The following is a 21036-nucleotide window of genomic DNA, read 5'->3' on the forward strand; positions in this document are numbered from 1 at the left end:
CTTTAATTTAAATCCAATTGCAATTCGATATGGATAAACTGTCATTGAAATCTAATGGCAAATTAAAAGGTATAAACTGTTAATTGAAATCCAATAGCAGATTGGTACCTTTTAGTTTTGAACACTAAATATAATTTATAACTCTTCCACAAAAGTCATTGGGGCTAAATTAAATATTGTCCATCAAAAACCAAAAACATGAAAAATAAAACACTTTTCCAAAGACCAGGAACAGAAACAACAACAAACCAGACCTTCGTCACAAACCCCAGACTGCTTTGTCAGTTATGTTCAATGGCACACAACTCTGGAACTTGTGGGATATTTGCCATGAAAAACAATTCTTGCACGTCTTCACATCAACATTCCCCAAAAAATCACTTCAGTAATGTCAAAGCAGTCTTCTTCACAAATGACTGACAAACATAGTGATTCAACATACCCCTACAAATGTATTTTACAGAGGAGCTAAATTTACAGGACCCTTACCTTGGAATTCTTCTGGAACATAGGTTTTGAGACTTATACAACAGAACACGGTCGGTAAAGACAGCGGGAAATTGCAGTCTGTTCTCAGAGGTATGTGCCTGTACCCCGCCTGTAGGCCGTCCAGAGGTAATATGCGCTGACCAATCATCCGGCCTGTCTCCTCAAACACGGCGATGCGTAGAACTGCCAGGTCTGGCAACACCACCTATGAAAGCATCATAATATCTCACAGACTGACTTGATTCAGAAAGTTCTCAAAAAAGCAGAAACTTTCACACATGTCAATAGATGGTTGTTTTTCTGAACAACTGGGTTCTGTGGGAAGAACAAATTTGTTTTCAAAAATATTTACAACACCAAACAAGGGCAGTACAATTAATTCTTTCCTGATTTATCATGATGTAATTTAATGTTCTCATGTGATTTGGCTCTTTTTTTATTATACATTTTCTAAACAGTGACGCAAGAATGTCCATTACACAAAATTGTATTTGCTTGGCATGAAAATGTAAGTACCTAACAAAGGCTTGTGGTTCAGGTTTTTTTTAAGTGTCGCTAAATAACATTATCTTATCTTCCCTCTGGCCAAACGGGGCTTAATGCATGTGTGTAAATTGTAGTCAAGTGACAAGACTTTCCAAATTTAAGGTGTTTTTTGTGCAAAGAAAGTCTTTTCTTAGCATAACTCTAGTCAAGGCGGAAAGTGTCATCCCAGATAAGCCTGTACAGACAGCACAGGCTTATCTGGAATGATACCTTACGCACATGCATTTAACCCTGTTTTCCCAGAGTGAAGCTCATCTGTATTAAATACTAATCTTATAAATGGATCAAGTGGGCCGTGTTCTGTGGAAAAGGGGTTAAATGAATGTGTGTAAAGTGTCGTCCCAGATTAGCCTGTGCAGTCCGCTCAGGCTAATCAGGGACGACACTTTCTGCCTTAACTGTATTTAAGCAAAGAAGAGACTTTCTGTAAACGAAAAATATCATAAAAGCGGAAAGTGTCGTCCCTGATCATTCTGTGCAGACTGCACAGGCTAATCTGGGACGACACTTTATGCACATTAATTTAACAACCTTTTCACAGAACATGGCCCAAGTTAATCCACAACGGCTTCATTCTGCTACTACAGCTCACTGCAACATAGCTATGCACAAAACCTACCTTTCTGAAAACAAACTCTTCAGCATTGTACACAGGATTCAGCCCATTGGCTGGAACAACTTTAGTTCGAAACTCTTTGCGTATCGTGTCAGTGGGTAGACCATACATGTCCACTTCCACATAGGTCCCGATCTTCTTGTCCGAAACAAACTGGCCTGATAAAACCTACAAGTAGCACTTAATAAACTAAACAAGCATTTTAACAATATTGTGGATCCCTATCAATATCTTACAATATTTTTGAAAAGTACATTATAAAGTTTAATACTGAACGTTATTGTATTTACACCATAACCTGAATTAATGACATTGATAAATGATGTCTAGGTTTAATTGTATGCATGCACTAAACATGTACAAAAATGGGGATTTATTTAAAATAAATAAGCTTAAATATTTTTCATGTCCACGAAAAAATTATTCTTATACACATAGGTGCTCCACAAAACAAATATTTGATCATGAAACACATTTTTTAGCTTAAAACATTTGAAAAGGTTTCTGGCTTTTCATTTTGTAATATATCAGGCGAGGCTTTGACTTAAATAAAGTTAAGGATATCAGTCATTACCAGTTATTTGAATAGAAACTCAGATATGTTCCTTTGTTTCATTGAGGGCCATCGATCCTAAGGCGCTCACCTGAGACCCAAAGGAACTAGTATATTCTAAAAAAAATCAGACTGATTCATGGCGATTGGACCATTAAAATGATTTCTAGAGTAATGAGATTTTTTTTTTAATGTTCTGACCAAGTTCATGTCGATCAGCCTATAAATAATGTGGCATATAGCCATAAAACAAAAAACTGCCCTGCCCCCCCCCCCCCCGGCAGCCATGTTTTAAACAAACCAAAAAGTCATAAGAACAAGTGTTGTTAGTTTCATTCATTTCAATTGCACTACAAATGTTACTTCTAGAGTCTTTAATTGGAAAAATTACAGTTTTAAAAACTTTTGCAATACCCAAGCTTGTATATGCATTAACAGTTTTACCAAACCCATCTCAAGACATAATCTCAAATACAAAATCGATATGTTACAAATTTCTGTGGGACAAAAAACCAGATAAAGTTGCCAGAAAGCGAATCACACAAGATTATGCAGAAGGTGGTTTAAAAATGTTAGATATTGACATCCCTCAAAGCCAGTTGGATAAAAGATTTGTATTTCAACCAGATTTAAAACTGATTAAAATATACACCAATATGCTAAATAGTTATGGTGGAACCTTGATTTTTAAATCAAACTATCATGAAAAGGAAGTTAAAGACCTTAACATAAAATCTGTATTCTTAAAAAACATTCTGAGTGGTTGGCTCAGCATTGCGTTAGAAAAAGATGAAATATCTGTACAAAAACATCTTATCTGGAATAATTTATTTATAAAAAACAAAAATAAAACTTTCTTTATAAAAACATGGTTCGACAGAGGTATTCAATTTATTGAACATATATATGATTTCAGGAAAAGATCTTTTTACAGTTTTCAAGATATAATAAACCTTTATGAAATAGATGAAGCAGACTTTCTAAAATATCATCAAATTGTAAAAAGCATAACTGTTGAATGGAAACATAAACTAAAAGAAAACGATATTATTTATACCACACCGCAATATAAGCTTAACGAAATAACAGAAAATACAAAAGCTTGCAAAATGGTATATAAATCACTTATACTAAAACAAAAACCAGAAGTGTTCAAACAATTTGATAAATGGAAAGAAACTCTGAATAATCAAAACATTAACCAAAGAACCATCTTCAACCAACCAATCAAATTAAATATTGACACCAAACTTAGAAACTTCCAATATTAATACCTCATGCACATTTTACCAAACAATTATTTCCTCCATAAATGCAATCTCGTTCCATCAACATTATGTGATTTTTGTAATATGCACACAGAAACGAATATTCACTTATTCTGGGATTGTCATCCTATTCAATAGTTTTGGATGGATATAAAAAACTTTATTTACGACAAGTACAAAAGATTAGAAAACTTGGAGCTAAATTATGCAACTATATCATTTTGTAATTTGACCCTAGCTGATGCTAACAATTCACATGTCATTAACTTCATAATATTGTTGGCTAAATATTTTATCTTTAAATGCAAACAGGAGAAAACAACACCACTAGTAGAAACTTTTGTACCATTTTTTAATACTAGAATTAAACTCTAGGAATTAATCGCAACAACACAAAACAAACTACATATATTTAATACTCGCTGGGCGCATTTTATGCCCAATTAATACACCTACCCTAAAAACATCTTTACACATACTCACTTACATAAGCAGTGATTCATTTTGAAATCTATATCAATGAGTCCCTGGGACTCACATATTTTGAAACAATTGGTCCAAACTGAAAACAATGGGTCCCATATTGTGTCTTTTTATATTCGTTACAAATAATCTACTTTACATGATACCCCTTAGCCAGAGGCTCTTTTATGCAATTTTACAGCTAAAAACAGAAACAGGTTTATAGCAAGTAACATCTTTATTTGTTTTACTTTAAATAACAAACAGTGAAACATATGACATCTTAAACAAATAACTTTTGACATCTTTAACAATTTGGACTGACTAGAGTTTTACTAAATTGGATGACTAGTGTTTATAATTTTTTGGTCAAAATAAGCCCTTTCAAACAGATTGACAAAAGACAATTTCTGCTTTGGTCAAAAGGTTTACACCTTCAATACAGATTTAGTGTAACAACACTCATACTGTATTTAATATGTATAGCCTTCTCGCCTTGTTTTTTCTCCATACATGGAGAGCTTTTTCCATAAATTCAATCCAGGCAAAATTGCACAATTTCACTCTGATACGTTTGCATTGTTTCCCTACAGTTAACCTGTTCCTGAATTTGGTCAAGACCTTATTCTGTACATAAAAACCCTCTCACATCCTGCATTATGAGCAGCAGATGTCTGTGTTGTTATATGTACTTACATTCTACGTTACATAGGACTGAATACTGTACGATCTGTATCACTATTATGTATGTATCGTAAGAGATGCTATTTATTTCAGAACTTGCAAATTTTTAATTGTCACTTTAGAATAAACAAAAATGATCAATTAATCCAGAAAAGTATAGTAACATTGCTTTACTATATAACTGTCTGCGCTCACAACAGACGAACGCAAAATGTGTTTTCTGCCATTTATTCTTCACATTAAACCACATGGTTTACATCGAGGCTGCGTTATCGATAACTATATACACAGCGAGTTTAAATTGTTGAGGATCAATTTTGAAAACTTTTTTGGGTTGCATTTTCTTTGTTTACCATCCGGGACAGTCAATTAAACGTCCAACAAACTTTTAATAAAATGCCGTAACTGATTGGATAAGGGATAATAGATATATTTCAACCAATCAAAATAAGCGTATTACATTCCAAATGTAGTAATGTTACTTCCGTTCTACTTTTCAAAACAGTGTTTACATGTGTTTCACTTATCTCCACGAATCGAACTCTGTATCATGTACAACTTTGACGAAGTTGAAAATCAGAGTTTTTAAACAATGCGTCCCGAGTACGCACATGTTTGAGAATGATGCGTCCCCAGAAAAAACGTGCATCTGGCACGCGGGACACACAGCAAAATGAATCACTGCATAAGAACACCTACCTTAAAGCAACAAACACCCCTTTTTTCTTTCTTTTTTGTATATTTGTATTATAAGTTTATAACCTTTATTTACCTGTGTACAACATTTATGCAAACTTTTAAATATTGTTTGAACTATTTCAAACATATTCATTTCACACCAACTATTGTCTACATAGATGCTATGTATCACAAGTAATATAAAAAACTTTGTGAAACATTTTGCTCAATGTATGTATTTCTAGTGATATGTAATAGGCAAAATACGCATGCTTTATCTACAATAATCAATCAAAAATGCTATGTACCATTATATAGTAATACATTGTGAAACAAACATACTAATTGTGTGTATATTTGACATATTATGTATTATGTTATATGCTAAGTATATTATGTTTACGAAGGAAATAAACAAGAGGGCCTGAAAGGCCCAAAGTCGCTCACCTGAGATTCAAAGGAACTAACCTGTTCTGTGCAGCCCAAGATGTCATATGAACAAAATGTTCTAACCAAAATTCATGACAAGTGAACACCCTGGCAGTCACCTTTTTCAACATACCAGAACCATTTTCATACACTTACGATATCATTTAAACAAATATACTGACAAAGTTTCATGAAGATTCATAAGTCCATATAAGGAAAAATGCCCCGCCAACTGGTAGCCATGTTTTTCAAGAAACTGGAACCATTTTCCAACTTGTCCAAAATATCATTGGGACAAATCCTTTGACAAAGTTTCATGATGAATGTACAATAAATACGGCTTCTAGAGTGTTAACAAGGTTTAAATATAGCTATATAAGGAAAAATGCCACGCCCCCCTGGCGGCCATGTTTTTCCACCAATCGACACCATTTTTGAACTCATCCAAGATATCACTGGGACAAATCAACTGACCAAGTTTTATGATGATCAGACAATATATGTGGCCTCTAGAGTGTTAACAAGGTTTTACAAAAGCATGATATATAGCCATATTAGGAAAAATGCCCTGCCCCCTGGTGGCCATGTTTTTTAAGCAACCGAAACCATTTTGGAACTCATCCAAGATATCATTAGGACAAATCTTCTGATTAAGTTTCATGAAGATCGGAAAATAAATGTGGCCTCTAGAGTGTTAACAATGTTTTACTATAGCCATATAAGGAAAAATGCCCCACTCCCTGGCGGCCATGTTTTTCAACCAATGGCCATCATTTTTTAACTAGTCCAAGATATTATTGGGATGAATCTTCTGACCAAGTTTCATGAAGATAAGACAATTAATGTGGACTCTACAATGTTAACAAGATTTTACTATAGCCAATTATAGCCATATAAGGAAAAATGCCCCGCCCCTTGGCAGCCATGTTTTTCAAGCAAACGTAACCATTTTCGAACTCATCCAAGATATTATTGAGACCAATCTTCTGACCAAATTTCATGAAGATTGGACAATAAATGTGGCCTCTAGAGTGTTCACAAGATTCCACTATAGCCATAAATAGCCATATTAGGAAAAAATGCCCCTTGGCAGCCATGTTTTTCAAGCAAACGTAACCATTTTCAAACTCATCGAAGATAATACAGACCAATCTTCTGACCAAATTTTCATAAAGAGAGGACAATAAATGTGGCCTCTAGAGTGTTAACAAGGTTTTACTCAAGCCATGCAAGGAAAACTGCCCCGCCCACTGGCGGCCATGTTTTTTCACCGATCTGGACCATTTTCGAACTCATCCGAGATATCAATGAAACCAATGTTTTGACCAAGTTTCATGATGATTGGGCAAAAATTGTGATTTCTAGAGTGTTCACAAGGTTTCTCTATAGCCATATAAGGAATACTGCCCCACCCCCTGGTGGCCATGTTTTTCAACGGACCGGAACCATTTTTTAACTCAACCAACATATCATTTAGACAAACATTTTGACAAAGTTACATGAAGATTGGGCATCAAATGTGACTTCTACAGTGTTCACAAGGTTTTTCTTTTTTTTGACCTAGTGAATTAGTTTTTGACCCAGCATGACCCAGTTTCAAACTCAGTCGAGGTATCAAAGGGACAAATGTTCTGACCAAATTTCATGAAGATCAGACAATAAATGTGGCCTCTAGAGTGTTCACAAGGCAAATGTTGACGGTGCACGACGCACGGCGGACAAAAGGCGATCACAAAAGCTCACCATGAGCATGTTGTGCTCAGGTGAGCTTAAAATGGCATTAAAAAATCTAAACTTCTAGAGTGTTAACAAGGTTTCACTCAAGTCATATAAGGACAAATGTCCCGCTTCTAAAGCCATATTTTTCAACAAACAATAACCATGTTCAAACTCAGCCAAGCTAAATTTGGAACAAATATTCTGACATAGTTGCATAAAGATTAGACATTAAATGCAACTTTAAGTGTGTTAACAAGGTTAAACTATAGCTATATAAGGAAAATTGCCCGCCCCCTGGTGGCCACGTTTTTCAACAAAAAGGGAACCATTTTCTAACTCATATAAGATATCATTAAAACAAATATTCTGACTAAGTGTCAAGAAGATTATGACTTCTAGAGTGTTTACAAGGTTTAAATATAGCCATATAAGGAAAACTGCCATGCCCCTTGGTGGCTTAGTGTTATTACCAACCAGATCCATTTTCGAACTTGTCCAAGATATCATTGAGACACATGTTCTGACCAAGTTTCATGAAGATTGGTCTAAAAATGAAACTTCTTGAGTGCTAACAAGGTTTCACTATAACCATAAAAGGAAGGAAAATGCCGCCCCCTAGAGGCCATGTTTTCCACAGACTGGACCCATTTTCGAACTCATCCAAGATATAATTAGACCTAATGCTCTGACTAAGTTTCATGAAGATTGGACAATAAATGTTACTATAGCCATATTAGTTAAACTGCCATGCCCCCTGGCAGCCATGTTGTCCAACCAACCAAAACCATTTTGGACCTTGTCCAACATATCATTGGTTCATGTGTTCTGGATAAATTTCATGATTAATGTGGCTTTAAGAGAGATAAGAAGGTTAAATTTTGACATCTGATGATGAACATAAGGTGATAACAAAAGCTCACCATGAGCACCTTGTGCTCAGGTGAGCTTAAAACTAAACCACTTTTTATAAAGTAAATTATGTGATGAATAACAGACAATAATTGAATAAAGGTAAGCAAAAGATAGTTTTTGCTTTCTAAGCTTTGCTAACTCTGTATTCAACACTACCTAGTATTCTCTATTTCTGGCAAAAACTTAATCTAAAATCTGCTAAGGTTCAATCAATTAAGTCGCGTTCTGAAAAAACTGGTCATAATGCATGTGCGTAAAGTGTCATCCCAGATTAGTCTGTGCAGTCTGCACAGGCTAATCAGGGACGACACTTTCCGCTTTTATGGCATTTTTCGTTTAAAGGAAGTCCCTTCTTATCAAAAATCTTGTTTAGGCGGAAAGTTTCGTCCCTGATTAGCCTGTGCAGACTGCACAGGCTAATCTGGGACGACACTTTACGCACATGCATTATGCCCAGTTTTTTCAGAACGCGACACAATTGAACACAGTTGGCCTCCATTCATCCATCCAGTACTGACCTGAACTGTGCAGCATGCTGCAATCACACCAGATATCGGACTCTCAGAGAACGGGTCAAACTCACGGTCAGGTCGCCTCATGAAGTCCGGTTTCAATAAATACCTAAAACATAGACAACAAGGTGTAAACAAGATGACCATGATTGCACTAAAGCCTGCACCCGAGATAAAAACATATCCAGTTTATAAGGTTTTTTACCCCCACTTGACCCTGATACAAACAATGTCTTAGAACTAAGCTTGGATATCATTAGAACAAATGTTCTCTGCAAGTTTCATGAAGATTGCACAACAAAATGAGGCCTCTAGAGTGTTTGCAAGGTTATTGCTGACGATGCACAACTGACAAATGGTGATCACAAAAGCTCACCATGAGTACATTGTGCTCAGGTGTCCTATTACATGTTAGTTCATTTCAATCCTGTAAATTATAGCTAAATGGAATAAAAAATGCCAGGCTCACTGAGATACTAAAGCGCCTGTTTGTGGGTACAACCAGTGCTTGATTCCCAATAGAGATCATGAGAACACTCACATAATGGGTGTCAACCTCGTACCTACTGAACACTAGACTAGCACAGTATCAACTTATTCAACCCTGCTGTAATGGTTTCATATTAACTTTTTATCAAGCCTAAGTAAAAGAAAGTGTTTTTTTAAGACACTGCTTACCCACAATTGCCATTGTATTCAAACTTTCCCTGATTAAGCTGCATAGCCAGATCAGGGGTCTGGAAGTTCAAGGCCACCATCTGGCAGCCTGCATTCCAGAATATCTGTGGCATATAGTTGCTGGAGTCCACCCGGCCTCCCTTTGGGTAGATCCTGCTCATCTGACGTTTGTTATAACTACGCTCATTAAGGAACTTTGAGAAACAATGCAAACAAGAAGGTAGTTGGTAAAGCCTTTATTTTTATGTAATTGTCATTTTTTAAGTGTATTTTGGTTTGTTTGGTTAGAATTTATGATCGCTGAATTGCACTACATTGCCCGATTTTAAAATAATGCGAAATATGTTGAAAAAACATATCAAACCTCATCACCCTATAAAATTATCCATGTAATTTTAAAACATCCGGGCCTGAGCGCCACCTCGAAAGTTGCATTGGCTCATTTATTAATGCATCTAAAAAAAGAGGTGGCGCGCGTGATTAATGGCCAAGTGGTGGTTGCTCAGTTATTTTTAACATGCAGGCTTACAAGCCTCCCTGTGTAAACTTGTCTTCAATTGAGCCGCGTTCTGAGAAAACTGGGCACAATGCTTGTGCGTAAAGTGTCGTCCCAGATTAGCCTGTGCAGTCTGCACAGGCTAATCAGGGACCACACTTTCCGCCTTTGACATTTTTTGTTATAATGAGGTCTCTTCGTAGCAAAAATCAAATTTAGGCAGAAAGTGTTGTCCCTGATTAGCCTGTGTGGACTGCACGGGCTTATCTGGGACAACACTTTACACACATGCATTATGCCCAGTTTTCTCAGAACACGACTCAATTTGTCTGATACGTACCCATTATTCTCTATAAGTAAACATGACCTAGTCACTTTCAGTTTTAAACTGCTCTTTTGTCTAGCCAACATTTTATTATCATCCTTTTGTGCTTGTATGTGTATTTTTTAATATTTTTTGTTATGGCTGTGAGCTCCTATGAAACAATATGTTTTAAAACACAATTTTAGCTGAATACCCCGAGAGATATTACAATTGGTAACAAACTATCTTGCATCTTCATAATTGATTACAAGTTTTTTTGGCAAGGAAATAAACATAGTTAACATAAAAAAATGAACATGCATAATTTCATATCCTTAGAAACAAAACATGCAAGTTTAAAAGGTTGTCAGTTGAAAAGTATGAAAGCACTGATTCAGACAGACAGACAGACAGACATAAAGGCATGAGGACCCTAAGGCAAAAAGACGTCCACATTGGATCCAGAATACCCCCCCCCCACCCGACATCGGATTCATAGAATGTGTATCATAATGAACTCCGTGCGGTGTCCTTCTGTCAGTGTGGAGGCCCTCCGGCAATAAAACAGTCGCCGGCCAATGTATATGCCCCTGGGAAATACCTTTACTTTTGCCGATACATGTTCAATTAATCCTATGTCGGACGCACGCCCGCCGATAACAGGGCTTTGATGGTCCAATCTTTTGTCGATCTCAATTCGATTCCTTTCCGAACAAGACGTCAGGTAAAATTTTAAGTGAGACGTAAAATTAATCCGGACAGCGCCTGATGCTACAAAATGACCCGGTGTCCAAGCAATCATCGCCCGGGCGCCAGCTTCATGAGCCCAAAAATACATCGTCTGCTGATCGGACTGTGATCAGTCTCTTTTTGTGACTGAGGTATAAGCCATGCCCTTATGCACTTGAAGCAACATTAAACACATCATCAAAAGCCTCTATATACAATATGAAATCACTAATTGCAACTTGGAATGAAGTGTAAGAAAATATTTTTATTAATCTGGATACTGTTTAAAAAGACCAAAGCTAAAACTGCCCACAAGTTAAAGTTTTGATACCGCTTGGTTTTATTGCTTAATTTTAGTGCTGACAGGGAAATGGAATCAATGAAATGCCTGATTTAATCATTGAAGTGAACAAAGTTTTCCCAGCTAAAATAACAATGGTGGACCAAGAAGCAAAGTGTATTTGAGTGAATATGTGTTACAACCATGCAACAAACACAACAAGCAAAAAAGAAAGCACAATGATTATGCACACGAACAAATACAACAAGCACTTAAGCAGGGGTGTGATTAAGTAGAAGTCTTAGATGTGGAAAAATCTGCTGACTGATCATGGATGTCCATTACAGGATGACAAATGTCTTAAACAGAAATAAATAATTGATTGAATTTACAACAAGATTTATTATTAAAACCCTTAAACGATTCACATAGTGGATAATAAGGATGAATATTAAACTGTATTAGTTGGGGTGAAATCGGTTTTGTTCTTTATCTTGTTTCCTCATCCCTGTGAACAATGCGGGCAATCTTTTTTCTCAATGTTTTTATTTTCAAAATATGATAAGTGCTTTAACAGTGTTGTTAACTGAATTTTTTTTAAATACACTTTGCCACACTAACATTAGTTCATGATTTTTAACCTGTAACTTGCATTAGAAGGAGAGTCATTCTTTTGATTATCTTCTTTTTCATCCGACTAATGCCATTTAAAAAATCAGCAACCAAATTCATTTCATTTTCAAAGACCAATTTTAATAGAAAGATTGGGAAACCACATCCAATGACATTGCTTGTTGCACAAAAATAATCATATCCAAGAGGATATGGTCACCAGTGTAACAGGCCGAGAGGTTTCAAAGTCAGGTTTGTTCAGGTCAATTATGAAATATGCTGTAAAATAGCTTGTATCCACCCCTCACCCCAACTTTTTCACAAAATTACATGAATCTCAGAAATGACACCTGAGTAAATCGCATCTACATAAATCCATGGAAAAATCATCCCACCCCCCTGAAAAGATACAAAGACGCAACAGGACAAGCACAAACACAACAAACACATAACAAGAGGGCCATAATGGCCCTGAATAGCTCACCTGACTAACCTTGCTACAACAACTTAAATTCTATCAGACCCATATACAATCCCAAGCCAGATTTCATTAATTAATACATTGACAAAATTTCAATAAGACATGATGAAAACTGTGACCTCTTTCATCTACACAAGGTTTTACTAGCATTGGCCCAGTGACCTAATTTTTCACCCCAGATGACCTATATACGATCCAAAATCAGATATTATCAAGATAAACATTCTGACCATATTTAATTTAGAGTTTCGTTTGATTATAATGCGCGAAGTTTTTTCAAAATTTCGTCTCTTTTATTGATATTCTTTCTGGAATAATGTCCACGTCTTTTTTCCAATTCTGCAATTTTGAACTTAGCTAAGTTGATGTACTTGTTTAGTTAATTTAAATTCTTGTTTTGCTTAGCACACAAATACCTTGTCATTTTATAACATTTTGTATTGTCTGATTCATCAACACACTCGAAATTTGTTTGACAAGACACTGTTTTTTTCTGGATTTAGGGATGTTTCAGATGAACTACTACTACTAGGCGCAGGGAGTAGGCCATGAAATTTCAGTCACGGTTTGGCACACAGTCAAATCAACGTTTTCATTGGAAACATTACTGCATGTTTTGGCAGGCACCATTTGTTAAAAATATTTACTGTCTTTGAATTCTTGTTTCAACAACTCTGGCAGAGTTTTTGCACAGTTTTTTTTTATGTTGCAGTTTCTTTTTGTTTTCAGACAGACGCTGACTTTTCATAGTAACTGCATGTTCCTTACAGTTTACTAATGCTTCATCCAAGAAAGCCAACAAACCGACAAGTTCACTGCTGTGAATATTTTTATTCTTTGCAATCTGCCATATTTCTAAAACTGCTCCATTAGTGAGTGTTAGTTTCTGGAAGTTGTCAGGTTTGCTGCGCAGAATTGAATCTGTGATGCCCAGTGCTTGACAGTAAGGTCCAGGGTAGTTCTGGGTCCCAATCATTACAACTAAAATTGAAAAGATAAAATCACACACATGATTCAGCTTTTTGTGCAATAAATAACGTAAATGTAATCGAGTTTGCTTGTTAACAGTAAGAAACATTTTTCCAATATTTGGTACGAAAGTGATAGCAAATAGTTTGCAATATTGGTTTTACATCGGAACATCGTTATTATCTACTTCATTAGCAGAAACAAATAGACGTAATAATTTAATGACTAGTTTTCACGAAAATTACTTAAAATATGTTTAACTGAATGTTTTTCTATATTCTGTCCGACTGCAAACATTAAACGACTACGACTGGTAGTACGAGCCGAAAAATGGCTTGGTGATGAATGCACTTTTGTTTTTCTTCAAGACTATAATAAATATGTAGAGATTTATTGATATTAAATGAAATAATTCAATTATTTATTTACTTACCAATCGATTACCATCATAACGCTTCAACAATCCAATAATCGAACATAAAGCTTGTTTCTGATTGTAAACTATGCAATGCGACTGTAAACAAAATGGCGGCTAAGCTTGACCTTCGACTCAACTGGAATTTTCAACAAAGGCGCGTTTTTAAAGACAAATGCAAAGCGCTAAAATCGTTTGCGAATATTATTATTGGTATCAAAATAAAGTTTAGAATGTCTAGCTTATAAATATATTTGTAATATTTCGAAATACTGACGAGATTTTCAGCAATTTACGGTTAACTTTGGGACTTATTTTCTCTGCGTAGGAAGGTCATACAGTAATTTTACACACACCTGCATAACGCTCGTTCATTGGTCTATATAAATAGCCTGAAAACAACCATGTTTAACAGATTCCACTTTGTCGCAAATTGAAAGAAAACATATGCCTCTCACAGCATGATTGCACAAAGTGTGATAAACTGCTGTACTTAACAAAATGCACAGAAGCCAATTAAGTAATAGGCTTTATAATATCATAATCAATCAGTATTAATTTATCATTTGAAAGGTAATTTTATTTCCTATTTAAATAACTTTGAATGATAATCATATCTTTAAAAACAAATGTGTAAGACCGAATTTAGTTGAAGTGGTGTCAATGATTATTGGTTTTCTCCTGTTATCAGCTGACTCAGCTTCTGGAGTTGCTATTCATTAAGATCATATTAAGATCATATGAAAACTATGACCTCTATTGTCTTCACAAGGTTTTTCTATGATTTGACCTAGTGACCTAGTTTTTGTCCCCAGATGACCCAAATACAATCCCAACCCAGATTTCATCAAGATAAACATTCTGACCAAATTTCATAAAGATTGGATGAAAACTGTGAACTCTATTGTCTACACAAGGTTTTTCTCTTATTTGACCTAAAGACCTAGTTTCTGACCCCAGATGACAAAAATACAATCCCAACAAAGATTTCATGAAGAAAAACATTCTGACCAAATTTCATAAAGATTGGATGAAAACTGTGACCTTTATAGTCTACACAAGATTTTTCTATCATTTGACCTAGTGACCTAGTTTTTGACCCCAGATGACCCAAATACAATCCCAACCCAGATTTCATCAAGATACACATTTTGACCAAATTTCGTAAAGATTGGATGAAAACTGTGACCTCTACTGTCTACACAAACAAATTGTTGACGGACACAAGCACGCACACACACACGCACGCACAACGGACGCCGGACATCACACTGTCACATAAGCTCACCATGTCGCTTCGTGACAGGTGAGCTAAAAACAACTAGTTTACTGGACAAGCACAAATACATAAGACACGACAGCACACACGTAAGATACCACAAGGATACTGGACAAGCACACACGTAAGATACCACAAGGATTCTGGACAAGCACAAAATGTAAGATACCACAAGGATACTGGGCAAGCTCACACGTAAGATACCACAAGGATACTGGACAAGCACACACGTAAGATACCACAAGGATACTGGACAAGCTCACACGTAAGATACCACAAGGATACTGGACAAGCTCAGTGCAGGAGTTGGCTATGAGGCCCAAGGCACTGCGCTCGTTGAAAGACGACATGTGGTAGGCAATTTTCCGTGCTGTTTAATATAGAATGGTCAATACAAAGTCAAAATGCATCGAACATGCCATCGGACCACACAGCATACAAGAATAAAACTACAACCTTAACTGATGCTAACCCTTTGCATGCTGGGAAAATTGTCGTCTGCTTAAATGTCATCTGCTGAATTTCTAAAATTAGCATTTTCTTCAAATTTTTTCAAAGAATACTATCAGAATAGCAAACAGTTTGGATCCGGATGAGACGTCACGTTTTGTGGCGTCTCATCTGGATCCAAACTGTTTGCAAAGGCCTTCAAAATTTGGTTCCAGCACTGAAAGAGTTAAGAACAACTAAGACAAATAATTTTTATTTGGTCAACTTGAAACACTGGGTAGGAAATGATCTATTTGGCTAGCTTAAGGAATAGACACTTCAACAAATCATTTTTAAATATGTCTCCAATATTATCCAAATCATTCACTTGGTTATCACAAGTTTAGCACTTAAACTATTTATACAAAAGATCATGTGCTTTTGTGTGTGTTTTTTCAAAGATCGCGAGGTAATTATGGTGATTTGGGTTAAATGCAAATAAATCCTATTACAATGGTTGTTAAAGCTTGTTGTGGCAAAACCTAGATTGTCCATGGACCAAAAGAAATGTGCCAATCCATATTTCCTTTGACCAATTATATTTCAGTGGTAACTAAAGCATGTGGTTTCATATTAACAGGCTTTGACTAAACAGACATCTATGTAAGTCTACCGGTAAATTGTTTGCTCAACATTTGCTCTTGATAAAACATGATGATATGAGAAATATTGCCCATCTGTGTCAAGGTCATCTTCAAGATTGATCCCTTTTTGGCCTACAAGGCTGTAACAATTTTGGATTTGAGTATCTGTTAGGTTCTTGCAGTAGTTAGTATGCGGAAAAGGTGTGTGGGAGCCTGACTCTGGGAAAATGGGCTTAAATGCATGTGCGTAGTCATCCCAGGTTAGCCTGTAACCAGAGATGACACTTGATGTTTTTAGGGAATGTTTTGTTTAAAAGGAAGTCTAAACAAAACTCCTGTGAAAAGTGTGGTCTCTGATTTACAGACTGCACAGGCTTATCTAAGACAACAATTTACTCACATGGATTAAGCCCTGTTTTCCCGCAGCTCGGCTCAGTCATATTGAAATCTCTCTCTGTCTGATACACTATCATGCACTCATGCACACAGATTCAAACAGCAAAATCACAAAAGCACTTCACCTCATGACCTATCACTAAAGAGGCCAGAAAAATGTTAAAAATAGAGACCGTTCATAAAAAACACTGTAAACTACTCATACAATGATTGTTTTTTCTAGAAAAATAAATTGCTAGCTAAAACCACAACGCCATATCTCAAGATGCCACAACTGCCAATAGTTCATGCAAAAATGCTGATGATTTCATATTTCTCCTTTTTTGAAAACAAAATCATTACACCAACAAATGCATACATTTAAATGTAAAGTTTTTCTTGCCTAATAAAGGTATCTATATGAGCTTCCCTCTGAAAAAACCGGGCTTAATGCTTGTGCCTGAAGTGTTGTCCCAGATTAGCCTGCGCAGTCCCCACAAGCTAGTCAGGGATGACACTATCAGTTCAAACTGGTTTTGCACTAAGACAATGCTTCTTCATACAAAAAATATCATATATGTGGAAAGCCTTGTCCCTGATGAGGTTGTGCAGACTGCACAGGCTTTTCTGGGGAAAATATATACGCACAAACATTAAGCCCTGTTTTCCCAAAGCAAGGCTCAAATATATATAAGAGTTACAAAGGATACTTGACAAATTCTATAGCCTGTGTTTTAAGATAGCCGAGGCCAGTGTTTTCATTAAATGAAGACATGTGATAGTGCACACTTCGGTCTGAAATAGTAAATAATATCAAAATTAATATTAATCAATGTTTTAAAGAAGAGGAAGCGTGTGAAATGATATGAAAGTAATTAAATTATAATAGAGAACAACAGAACTTCATTAAGTTTCATTAGTTTCAATTTTAAACTAAATTTCTTGCATCATGGCGAAGTGGTTTTTTATTACAACCTTAATTGTTTGTCAATATATGCAGACATTACATCAAGCCCAGTAAAAAATTTGAAATATCTTTGTTCAATATTCTATGAGGCAAAGATCAACACCTTACCAACAGTCAACAACTCAAAGACAAGTGAAAGCTTATTAAAAGAGATATCTGATATTTTTATCAATTTCACAATGGTATGTGAACACGGTATACAGACATTTGCCCCTTCGGACATCTGCCCCTTCACATAAATTCTTAAGGTGGACATCTGACCCTTCACTCAGATTATCAAGGTGGACATCTGCCCCTTCACTCAATTTCTCAAGGTGGACATTTGCCCCTTCACTCCATTTCTCTAGGTGGACATTTGCCCCTTCACTCCATTTCTCTAGGTGGACATTTGCCCCTTCGGACATCTGCACCTTCATGAAATCAGGACCAAACGGACATCTGCCCCTTCACATAAATTCTTAAGGTGGACATCTGCCCCTTAACTCAGATTATCAAGGTGGACATCTGCCCCTTCACTCAGATTATCAAGGTGGACATCTGCCCCTTCACTCAGATTATCAAGGTGGACATCTGCCCCTTCACTCAGATTATCAAGGTGGACATCTGCCCCTTCACTCAGATTATCAAGGTGGACATCTGCCCCTTCACTCAGATTATCAAGGTGGACATCTGCCCCTTCACTCAGATTATCAAGGTGGACATCTGCCCCTTCACTCAGATTATCAAGGTGGACATCTGCCCCTTCACTCAGATTATCAAGGTGGACATCTGCCCCTTCACTCAGATTATCAAGGTGGACATCTGCCCCTTAACTCAAATTCTCAAGGTGGACATCTGCCCTTAAACTCAATTTCTCAAGGTGGACATTTGCCCCTTCACTCCATTTCTCTAGGTGGACATTTGCCCCTTCGGACGATATTTCTATAGTGCCTATGGTTGTGAATTCAATGATGGTTTGACGAGAGTTCATTCACGATATGCTTAAAGGTTATACATGTCATTCTACTTGTTTGATAAGCGTTCCTTCAAATGAATTTAATTTAAACAGAACTCAACTAAGTCATTTTAATTTTGTTATTTGTGTCATTGAATAATTTTAGAAATATTTATTTTTGTAATAAAGTATTAAAAGATAATTCCATTATTCTATTTTATCAATGTTCTTTTTCAAATATATTTGCATTTAAATGCATAATCTTTGATGCTCTAGATCAATACCTTTATGAATTAAATAATTGCAGACCACCTCTTTAATGGTAAAAAAACAGCTACATTAATTAGTTTAAATAGTTTAAGTATTCTTATTATCAATATTAATATTAATTGGCAAGTAGTTTTCACAGGTGTTCTCAGATTTATACAAGTGACATTAGTTTATTAATTGATACAAATGATATAAAAAGAATGCAGAAATGTACTATCCTCATAACTCACATTTTCATTAAGGAAGTTATTCTCAGCACCAGCTCTCAAAAACTCTGCTATGAGGTCACTTGTATACAAAGAAGAACTCCTTTAAGAGTACCATTTGTTGGGAATGCTGCAAGCGTCGAAATCTCCTGTGTTTATTATGTGCATGCATGTTTGAAATTCAGTAAATAAAGATAATGATAAAAAAACAATGTTTATTATTAATGCAATAGAGCCAAATGTCCGAAGGGGCAAATGTCCACCTTGAGAAATTGAGTGAAGGGGCAAATGTCCACCTTGAGAAATTGTGTGAAGGGGCAGATGTCCGTTTAGTCCTGATTTCATGAAGAGGCAGATATCCGTAGGGGCAAATGTCCTACATTCATGTGAACACATTTTGTAGGCCTTTGCCATTATGGATGAAGCATAATCCTTAAAGAATTCAATAATGGACTACAAAATAAACTACAACATTATCATGGCATCATTTGTATTTAAAGTAAAAACCTAAGATTACAAATACAATTCAAATTTTAGTCTGTCCATGGAATTGTTTGTTCAGATTTGGTTTGTTAATTAATATAAAGGATTTAAGATTTGTTTTCTATGAGTCAGTGATTTGTTTTGCGTGAAGGTCAATTCTAATGACTTAGTAGTCATATTTTTACTCAGGTAATAATGGGGTCCAAAATGGGCCAAGTAGCAGCCAAAAGTAGCATACTGCAGATAACCCTACATTTTCTGTCACATCTTTTGCATGATTTTATGTCATAACAACTAATTTATGTATGCATAAAATATAACTATGAATAGATACAAAGAGCATATTTTTTTACTTCCTGTGAATAGGTTTGTCTTAGGCATTGTATGTTTAATCTGTTATATAAAAACATGTAAGATTATTGTTGAAGCCTGACATAGTGTTTTCTAGCACACAATACTTAAATATTCCATACACATATATATATATATATATATAATCAGTACAAGTTAAAAACAATAAAAATGAGCAAATCAAAATTGGCAAAACAGCAGCATTTAATACAGAAAACTATATTATGTAAGCAACTTGAAAACCACAATTTTCCATATCTATTTATATTGTTCATCCCATTGCCTCAATTATCAGGAACAAGTTCCACTAATTTACTCATAAAACTTAAAATCAAAGTAAATTTATCAACAGATATGGTGAAGAAAAATGACTGTAAGAAATATCCAGAGCATATCTGGGCCTCGTTCTGGGGCTTAATGCATGTTCATGAAGTTTTGCCCAGATTAGCCTGCGCAGTTTGCAGAGGCTAATAAGAGACAACACTTCCACTTACAAGGAATTTATAATATATTAGAAGTTTCTGCTGATTTTCTCAACAAAAATCCAGTTAAAGGTGGAAAGTGTTGTCCCTGATTAGCTTGTGCTCACTGCACAGCCTTGTCAGGGACAATACTTAATTACGCAGATGCATTAAGCCCCGTTTTCCATAAGGCTCATATGACAGTAAAAAAACGTGACCAACCTTCTGCTACGTCAAATCCCTGGAACTTGACTGGCTGCGCGTAGTTGACCAGAGCGGAGAGGGCGGGGTGGATATTGGTGGTGGCCCCTGTGTAGTGGTAGTTGGACATCAGGGCAGCCACCTCGTCAGCAGTTAGATTGCCCTGGGTGAACACATATGTATGAGGCTTGCTCTGGGAAAATGGGGTTTAATGCATGGAGGTTAATTGTCATTACTAATTAGGCTGTGCAATCTGCACAGGCTAATCAGGGATGACAATTTTAACTTTTATGGAATTTTTCATTTTAAGTAAAAACAAAAGTGTATATAACACTGAAGATTATTGAATTCACCTTTACAATGAGATTTCTTTCAAGTTTTGTACTATTGAGGTTAAGTGACATTTACCATGATAACAAGTTTTCTGACAATGATTTTTTATTTCAAAATAACCTTGAAAAAGTTTATCCAACATTGCAGTAAATCTTTACCAATTAACATATCAAACTTTTCCTGGTTAGCTGATTTACCAGTACTAGGTGCACAGATCTGTGCCAGTAAGTGACAACTGCCAGACTTGAATAGACCTTGATAGTCTTTTTAG

The 21036-nt window shown here is 35.9% G+C and overlaps 1 protein-coding gene across 1 annotated transcript in view; it reads right to left on the reverse strand.

Moving 5' to 3' along the window:
* LOC127873212 (1-phosphatidylinositol 4,5-bisphosphate phosphodiesterase beta-4-like) overlaps positions 1 to 21036 on the reverse strand; it is a 107497-nt gene that overhangs the window by 25089 nt on the left and 61372 nt on the right. Inside the window, exons 20-25 of the mRNA XM_052416972.1 lie at positions 20454 to 20595; positions 15397 to 15481; positions 9547 to 9723; positions 8875 to 8977; positions 1655 to 1819; positions 490 to 694 (exon numbers count right to left, since the gene is read on the reverse strand). Coding sequence (XP_052272932.1) covers positions 490 to 694; positions 1655 to 1819; positions 8875 to 8977; positions 9547 to 9723; positions 15397 to 15481; positions 20454 to 20595 — 877 coding nt within the window. The remainder of the gene's footprint in view (positions 1 to 489; positions 695 to 1654; positions 1820 to 8874; positions 8978 to 9546; positions 9724 to 15396; positions 15482 to 20453; positions 20596 to 21036) is intronic.

The sequence above is a fragment of the Dreissena polymorpha genome, chromosome 3, assembly GCF_020536995.1.
Source record: "Dreissena polymorpha isolate Duluth1 chromosome 3, UMN_Dpol_1.0, whole genome shotgun sequence".
NCBI lineage: Eukaryota > Metazoa > Mollusca > Bivalvia > Myida > Dreissenidae > Dreissena > Dreissena polymorpha.